We start from the raw sequence: 9,271 nt of genomic DNA on the forward strand, positions 1-9,271 counted from the left end.
AAAGATATTGCAAATGAGTTTCCTTTCTTTGTCAATGTTGGACCTAATATTGCAAATATACTTGAAAACTCCAAGCATGTAGATTGGTGTAATGGTGCGACAGGAGGTGGTAGAATCTTACAGTCAATGTTAATGAATTCACTGAAACTGAAATCTTAGATATTGTGGGAAAGTACAAAGCTAAAACTTCTTGTGATGGTGATGGAATAGACATGAGTATTGTAAAAAAAAAAAAAAAAAACATAGATTGCATACTTCAACCTCTAACTTATATTTTCAATCTTTCTTTTAGTTCTGGGCCCGTATTAATAAAGATTCTTAATGCAAAAGCAACATTCAAACCGCCACTTAAATAGGACAGCAATCACTGTAATTAGAAAGAGTGGAACAATTTTTATCATTCTAAGCCAATCAAATACCTTATAGGAAATTACAAGCATGGTCAATAAAAAAAGGATTTATATACACACATATAATGTGTGTGTGTGTGTGTGTGTGAGAGAGAAGGGTCAAATAGGATAAATTACGAATGTAAATTCAAAGTGAGAATTAGAATAGAGCCTATACTTAAAATCAACCCTCCATCCTAGTACATCCCTGCATCTTATTCAATCCTATTCCATTATCATTTATAGCACAATTGTTTATACACTTATGTTTTTGCCTACAATATTTTTTTGTTTTTTTTGTTGTTGTTGTCTGTGTGTTGGTGTCTCTGTGTACTGGAAGCTTATGTCACTAAAACAAATTCCTTGTATGTGCAAGCATACTTGGCAATAAAGCTCTTTCTGATTCTGATTTTTTTCCTTTTTGGACAACCAACCAATCACAGTCTTTAAAAGATTGTGTCATACATAGCAACGGGGTCAACCCCGCCTCCTCACTAAGATGAAAGTTTTTGTCTTTTCCTTACTCAGAGTTGCTCTCAGTTCGGTCCCGAATCGCCTTTAAGCTAAGACTCCTACGTAAAAGTTTTTAAGCTAAATTAAGAGTTTTCTGAGAGGATTCTTAGAATCTTTAGGAATTCGGGCCCGGACCTCGAAATGTAAAACTGCTGTATGTGGAATTCTCCAAGGTTCTGTAGTTGGCCCTAAACTTTTTATATTATTTATTAATGATATATTTGAGGCTTCCAAAGACATGCATTTTTGGAAGAACTGAAATTATATGATTTTTGGAAATAAGGGAAAACATGAATGTACTAATTTAGTTGTTCAGGATGTAAATATTGAATGTGTTTCAGAAATTAAATTTTGGGGGGTTATCCTACACAGCAAACTTAGCTGGAAGCCATTGAGTCCGAGAGCTCTCAGTCCCTCCATTGAAGCTGTGTGTACGGTCTACTGTCCATGTCCAGAAAGGTAAGAAAAACATCATCAAAGTAGTCCATGTGACATCAGAGGGTCGGTTAGAATAGTTTGAAGCATCGAAAATATGTTTTGGACCAAAAATAGCAAAAACTATGACTTTATTCATCAATGTCTTCTCTATAGCAAGAACTACTTGCACAGAATCCATATGAATATTAATTGTCATTCTAGATTTCCGAACAATATGTCTTAGTAAGATTTATTTAAAATATATATATTTAGAGAGATATAGAGAGAGAGAATTAAGTTCTTTCAGTCCAGTAAGTGTTCATCTTGAAATGTTATTAGAAATATACAAATTATTCTTGTTTACTTTGATTTCACAGCAAAAATACGTTTTTACAATTATACTAAAAGGCCTTTTACTTGCTAAAAAGTATAAATGATCAATCAGACAACAGAAGACTTGTAGTAGTTCTTAGTTTTGATCATGTTGGTATTTTAGAGGCCTTAGAAATGTTTGTGAATTAAATATGATTCATTAGGCTTTACATGGTTAAACTTTGGCGTTTTATTAGAGAATTCATTCAGCTTGTAATGTTTATACAGTATATCAGAACAGACGATCTGCGTCTGACTAGTTGAACAAGTATAATTTTAAGTTTTTCACATTTTCATATGAAACCAGGTGTTTTTCATTTGTGTAATGGTTGTCTCCTGCTCAGGAGTTTATATTCACCGATATCGTGTGGTCCTGTTATAGGCTGGTAAGCGTGTGAGAAAGACTCTTCATGTGCCTCTCATAGAGCTGCTGTAGAAAGAAGAAAGTCTTGGCAAGAAACGACAGAAAGTAGGATTCCTCAGATAGCTTCCTTGTTGTTTTTGGACCTTTTTTGTTTCTTTTTTTAAATAAATGAGCAACAATTTAACACACCTCTTAATACACCTCTAAAGTTGTTTTTCACGTCCTGCTTTCATTTCAACTATCCCGTCTAATGTGAGGTTATGTAACATTGCTGTTTTTGTTTTCATTTTTCCAGCTGTCGTTTTAATGACAGAACTCAGACTAGCTTTCAAACTGGTGTGTTTAACAGATGACTGAATGATAATTCTGCTCTCAATTTAGATGTTTTACTGTAAACCTTTTGAGCAGTTTGAGAGAACTTTTAGCATTTAAAGGTTTTTTTAATACCTGAATTTTATAGATGAATAGAACAGAATACTCAGAATAAAGGAAGTTATATAAAGGAATACATATCCATAATCCATAAAGGAATACTTCACAAATGTATTTTTTTAAATATATATATATATATATATATATATATATATATATATATATATATATATATATATATATATATATATATATATATATATTTATATTTATATTTATATGTAGTAAATATCAAGCTGTATATATATATATATACTGTATATAGCTTGATATTTACTCACCCTCAGGTCGTTCTAAAGTTAAAGTGACATGACATACAGCCAAGTATGGTGACCCATACTCAGAATTTGTGCTCTGCATTTAACCCATCCAAAGTGCACACACACACACAGAGCAGTGGGCAGCCATTTATGCTGCGGCACCAAGGGAGCAGTTGTGGGTTCAGTGCCTTGCTCAAGGTTGTGGTATTGCCAGCCCGAGACTCAAACCCACGACCCTAGAGTTAGGAGCCAAACTCTACCACTAGGCCACAACTTCCCTAAGAGTGTAGTTTGGAGAAATGTAGATTAAATTCCATCACTTGCTCACCAGCGGATCCTCTGGAGTGAATGGGTGCTCAGAGTGAGCGTCCAAACAGCTGATAAAAACATCACAATAATCCACAAGTACACATCTACACCTCTAAAGTCCATCAATTAATGCATTTTGAAGCAAAAGGCTGTATGTTTGTAATACATTAATCCATCTTTAAGATGTTTGAACTTAAAGCTGTTGCATCCAGCTAAGATAGAAGTCTGTAATATTCCTTTCTCCAGGGAAAAAGACCATTCTCTGTTGTCATCTCACATCACATCAAAATCCAAAATCCAAAACATGGATTGTATTGCTTGTAAAATTTATTGAGGTGTCTTTTTTTTAATGGAGAAAGCTTTCATAGATATACAGTAGGACTAATTTTAGCAACAGTCTGGAGTTAAAAATGTCTTTATGGATTTATTTCTTACAAACACGCAGCTTTTCGCTTCACAAGATGTTAATTGATAGAGTTGTGTGGATTACATGTGTATTATTGTGATGTTGGTTCTTATCAGCAGTTTGGACTTTCATTCTCATGGCACCCATTCACTGCAGAAGATCCATTGGTGAGAAAGTGATGTAATGCTTAATTTCTCCAAATCTGTTCAGATGAAAAAACTACATCTACATCTTGAATGACCTGAGGATGAGTACATTTTCAGCAAATTTTAGTTTTTGGGTTAACTATTCCTTTAAAAGTTGTTGCGTGTTGGTGAATTCTTTTGATTTCTTTATTTTGTCCTATAAGGACATTTGATTTAATAACACAGATTAGTTAAAACAATATGTGGGGTACATTTTTGAATATTGATAGACTTGTGTAAGTTCATGTGCTGTATATGCTGTGATTTTTTTCCTGGGATGGTGTTGTGCTCACACTAGTGTCCAGCAGGACGTCTCGTCTGCCACGTGTCGTCTGAAGAAGATCCAGCTGCTGTGAGCCAAATGGATTTATTCCATCCCATAATAGCTTTGCTTCTTCCTGTGGCATGTTGAATCCAAAACAAACAGTTGCTATCATTGCGCAGATAACAATATCATACACGAGAAGAATGCATAATGGGAAATGTGTCCTGAGGAGACCCTACATTTTCCAGGACTCTTAATGTGCAATGAGCAATTTGAAAATCTACTCTCCAGTTTGAGTTAGTAAATTAATTCTAAATGTGCATCCAGGTTTATAATCTGCTATATAAATCATAGGAGCTTTTAAAGGGATAGTCCACCCAAAAATGAACGTTGTTGGTAACCAAAGCTTCGGTTCCCATTGACTTCCATTTAATTCACAAACAATACAGTGAAAGTTAACGATTAACGGTTTGGTTACCAGTATTCTTCAATTTATCTTCTTTTATGTTCCACAGAAGAAAGTCAGACATACAGGTTTGAAATGATATGCGCATGAGTAAATAATGACAGAAATTGTTTTTTTTTTTTGGGGGGGGGGTGAACTATTCCTTGTAAATTCCTTTTTTTAAGATGTAATTCATATTTTGGAATTATAAAAAAAGAAAAAAAAAGAACAAATTGTCCAGATATAAATTTGACAACATGCCATAATCTGATATTCACATCTTGAGAACATTATTAAACTTTTTAGTTAAATTCTACTTTTATTACACAGTAGTTGAGTCTTGTTTTAATGTATGTTATTGTGGTTTCATTGTGTTCACATTTTAAAGCCATTACAATAATTTGATATTTGAATTTGCAAAATGTATTCTGTGTGAAACCAGCTCATGGTCTGTATGTTATGTAACATTTCTAGCCGAGAGCTTTAAGCATGAGGATTGTTGAGGCAAGTGTGTGTGTGTGTGTGAGGTGTATGAGGACGTCACTCCTCCGCTCTGCTCAGGATGAAAAACGAACGCAGCAGGTTCTTATTACAGCAGTTTTCCTCTGTGAGCTGAGCTGAGAAGCAGAGATCTCTCCTCGTTCTCCAGACGTCACCATGAGACTCAGAGACGGCTGTCTTCTGCTGGGAGTCCTGCTGCTCCTCACACACACCTCACACCAGCAGAACAATCCCAGAAAGAAACCCAGCGCTAAAAAAGGTGAGGCAGGATGGTTTTTGTCTTGAGTTTCATCATTTATTTAAGTTCAAAGCAGCTTTGTGTGAATTCTAGAATTCTAGTTGAGAAAGTTCAGTTGCAGAGCATCATTGTTGATGTTTGTAGAATAGTAAACTCAGTTTACTCAGTAAGCAGTCATATGTTTAATACTTTTTTTACATTTTAAACTAATTTTCAATTTCAATCAATTTAATACAATTTATTCTCAACCTGCACGTTATATAATAATCAAAAATGAATGTATACACTGTAAAATATTTCTGCCAGGACTTTTTATTTTTTGGTAATATTTCTGTTAACCATAAAACACAAGGCAATTAAGTAAATACAGGTAAATTGACTGTATATAATAATGACCATAATAATAAATATGGAAATGATTTAATATTAATACAGTACATTGTGCCGTTTTTACAGATATATTGCATTAACAAAACAAATGAGTTATTGTAATGCATCCATATTTTATTATTTTATCATTCTCAGTAAACAGTGTTCTCAAGTGATTCTCATTACAAGTAATATTTTAATCAGTATAAATTACAACATCTGAAAACGTCTCATTTACTTCATCCTAAGATCTATTCTCTACATGTGTGACTCAGATACTCAAGCCAGCGCTGCTTTGGAGGACCTACAACAGCAGATCAAAGACATTGTGGTGGAACTGAATCTTCTAAAGGAGCAGCAGGCCCTGCAGACTGGTGAGAACTTCACTCATCACGCCTTAAATCCACCTGACCATCCAAAGACATGCTCTGCATTAGTCAAGCTTTGAACAATATATATTCTAGTTTATTTGACTCCAGATTTTGTATGGCCCTTGTTTGGAATAGAGTTTCTTCCTTACATAAGACACATGGCCTCCATGTGTCGCTTTTGACGCTTTTTACAGCTTTTGTTTTCCCTGGAGAACATTGAGTCAGATGTTGTCCAGTGTTTTATGTATGAGGAAATATTAAGACAATATGTGTAATATTTCATACGACTTCAATATTCTAATCAAACACAGGCCGAACATTACTCTAAGTTCTTCACATTTTCACTTTTTTATTATGTATAATTTTTCCCTTAAATAAAAATAAAAGATTTCTTGCTCCAAAAACAATCATAATAAAGTTTTGATGATCATTTTCAAACTACTTTCTGACTTTCTTAAAATTAAACTATTGTACTATTTTGCTATTGTACTATACTATACTGTACTGTACTATACCATATTGTGAGAATATATGTAAATGTCCTCTGTTGTGATTGGCTGCTTTGTGCATATGGGCAGGGCCGAACACGTTGTACAAATTATGTACAGTAATGAGTTTATTATTTTCTAAGAAAGGTCTGGGAAAAAAAAACGTTTTCCAAAAATATTCTGACTAACAATTTAACTAAAACTAAAACCATAAAAAAATGGTATTGAAATAAAATAAAATATAAAAAAATGTACATTTTATTTCAGCATTTTGATGCAATTTAATGCTTTGATTAAATCATTTAGTTTAATGTTCACTAACATAACTAAAACTGAAACAAAATTACATTTTACTTCAAGAAAGCTAAACAAGCGTCTTTATTCTCCACTAGTCTGTCTGAGGGGCACGAAAATCCCTGGTAAGTGTTTTCTGGTGGACTCTGTGAAGAAGGGCTACCACGCGGCCAGTGAAGACTGCATCGCCAAGGGAGGAATCCTCAGCACTCCGCTGTCTTCTGATGAAAACGCGCAACTCTACGATTACGTGCGCCAGAGCATCGGGCCAGACGCTGAAATCTGGCTGGGTATCAATGACATGCAGACAGAGGGCGTGTGGTTGGACCAGGCCGGCTCAAATATTCGCTACAAGAACTGGAAGCTCCCGCAGCCCGACGGCAGCAGCGCGGAGAACTGCGCCGTACTCTCCGGCGCTTCCGGCGGGAAGTGGCTGGACGAGAAATGTCGCGAGGAGAGAGCGTCCGTCTGCGAGTTCAACATCGTCTGAGATCATCGCGTTGGCTTGACCTTAGCTGTCCTTTTCATTGCACAATGCTGCTTGCATTCTCTTTGCTCCGCAATTGTATATTTTTCTTTTGAGGAGAACAAAGATTGTCATTTAACTCAATTAAAATATTCAGATGCCATAATCAAAAACTAAAAGCTGTAATAAAAGTCAAAGTCTAGTTCATTTCTGGACAGTTTTCATAAGATCTAGCCAAAAACACAAACTAAACAAACCCATTAAAGATGCAGTTCACACAAAAATGAACATTTACTGACCCTCAGGCCATCCAAACATCACAACAATGCACAAACAATCCACACTGGACTCCAATCCATCAATTAAAGTGTTGTGAAGGGAAAAGCTGCGTGTTTGTAAGAAGCAAATCCATCATTAAGGTGTTTTAACTTCACACTGTTGCTTCTGGCTAAAATATATAATCCATAATAATGCCTCCTATTTTGAAAAAGTCAAACAACATATTTGTTTAGAGCTGTTTTCGACTGTTTACACTTAAAAATAACATAAAATGCTGCTTAATCTGTTTTTATTTCTCTCCTGATTCAGACAAGATTACTTTTTCACTAAAGAAAGCAATATTATGGATAAATTACTCTTTATCCATTTTATTATTATTATTTTTATTTTATTTTTTTTACTTTCCAATAGATTTATTGATGGACTGGATAGATGTATATTACTTATTATGTAATGGATCATTGTGATGTTTTTATCAGCTGTTTGGACTCTCATTCTGACGGCACCCATTCACTGCAGAGGATCCATTGATGAGCAAGTGATGCTACATTTCTCCAAATCTTTTCTGATGAAGAAGCAAACTCATCTTTATCTTGGATGGCTTGAGGGTGAATAAATGTTATGCAGTTTATAATTTTTATAATTACATTGTAACAAGGACACCTTAAAACCCTGAATTTTTTTTTTTTTTTTTACAAAGAAGTCTGATAAGTCCAGATAACATCCAGTTGAATGATAATTATCTCAGATTGCTAGTTTAGTTACTTGTTTATTTTCTAAAAACTAAATGTCTAGCCTGATATAACCTGAACATATATTTATATCTCAATAAAGTGTTTATCAAAAATATGCTTTGTATTTATATGTATTGATTTCTGCAGAATTGAAATGCTCATTATTTATTTTATTTATTTATTTATTTCAGGTTTATTTAACAGGGACAATGCACACTAATAATACATAATTAAATGTACAGTGTGCCAGAATTAGCCCAAAGGCTACTTTACATCTGCTGTCCCTGGACAGACCTTAAGATGTCACACCTAAAAAAAAAAATTAAACAGAAAATGTAAATATTACATACATGATAGAGCCAGCCAACCTCATCGGCATAGCACAAGAAACAAACACAAACAAACAGACAGGACAGAGAAGACAGGATAGCAGCAAGACTTCATGTCAAATATAATGTTGACAGTCCTGATTACCTGTTAGACACTTCTTTAAGTTGATTTTAAAAGAAGCGTACATTTAAAATTCCTAATGTGAATTGGAATAAGGTTCCATTCACGACCTGCCCTGACTGAGAAAGCTGTTTGACCAAGTGCACTCTAGATTTACTTTTAGATTTACTAAAAAACATACATACAGTTTTTGATACATTTAGTTGAAGGGAGTTGTGATTTAACCATTCTGTAATCTTTTGCATTGAGTTTGATAGCAGATCAGCAGCTTGTGCTGCACTGTTAGCATGTACAAAGATTACTGTGTCATCTGCATAAATTAGGATGTTGGCATTAGGACAAATAATTTGGCAAGTCATTTACATACAAAGAAAATAAAAGTGGACCCAAAATAGAGCCCTGTGGGACACCTGCAGACAAGGCAATAACATATGATTGATGATTCCTAACTCTGACAAACTGTGTCCGATGTGTTAAATAAGATTCTACCCATTTAATAGTGCATATATTGAAATTACTTCATGATTAATTACATGTTCATCTATGTTTGTCCAATTTGCTCTGTGATCAAAGCGGAATCATGTCTCATCACTTTGTGCCAAATTTCATGAGAGAAGTGTGAAACAAATTAAAAATCATATTTCTCATGGCAAAATTGCAAAGAATTAGGTCTTTCACCTGTATTTTACTCCATTAAATAAAGGTAAATATAATTAACAAGTTT

General features: G+C 34.3%; 1 protein-coding gene across 1 annotated transcript; it reads left to right on the forward strand.

Moving 5' to 3' along the window:
- Positions 1-4,897: 4,897 nt before the first annotated feature.
- LOC113062190 (tetranectin-like) lies at positions 4,898-8,212 on the forward strand. The gene is made up of 3 exons (XM_026231840.1): positions 4,898-5,117; positions 5,741-5,839; positions 6,717-8,212. Exons 1-3 carry the CDS (start codon positions 5,015-5,017, stop codon positions 7,106-7,108), a joined length of 594 nt encoding a protein of 197 aa, XP_026087625.1. The 5' UTR covers positions 4,898-5,014; the 3' UTR covers positions 7,109-8,212.
- Positions 8,213-9,271: the final 1,059 nt, after the last annotated feature.

Source organism: Carassius auratus, chromosome 44 (assembly GCF_003368295.1).
Source record: "Carassius auratus strain Wakin chromosome 44, ASM336829v1, whole genome shotgun sequence".
NCBI lineage: Eukaryota > Metazoa > Chordata > Actinopteri > Cypriniformes > Cyprinidae > Carassius > Carassius auratus.

Coding starts and splice junctions, on each gene's coding strand:
- LOC113062190 (XM_026231840.1), top strand. CDS start 5,015: ATGAGACTCAGAGACGGCTGTCTTCTGCTGGGAGTCCTGCTGCTCCTC. Junction 5,118..5,740: donor GAAACCCAGCGCTAAAAAAG/GTGAGGCAGGAT, acceptor TGTGTGACTCAG/ATACTCAAGCCAGCGCTGCT. Junction 5,840..6,716: donor GCAGCAGGCCCTGCAGACTG/GTGAGAACTTCA, acceptor ATTCTCCACTAG/TCTGTCTGAGGGGCACGAAA.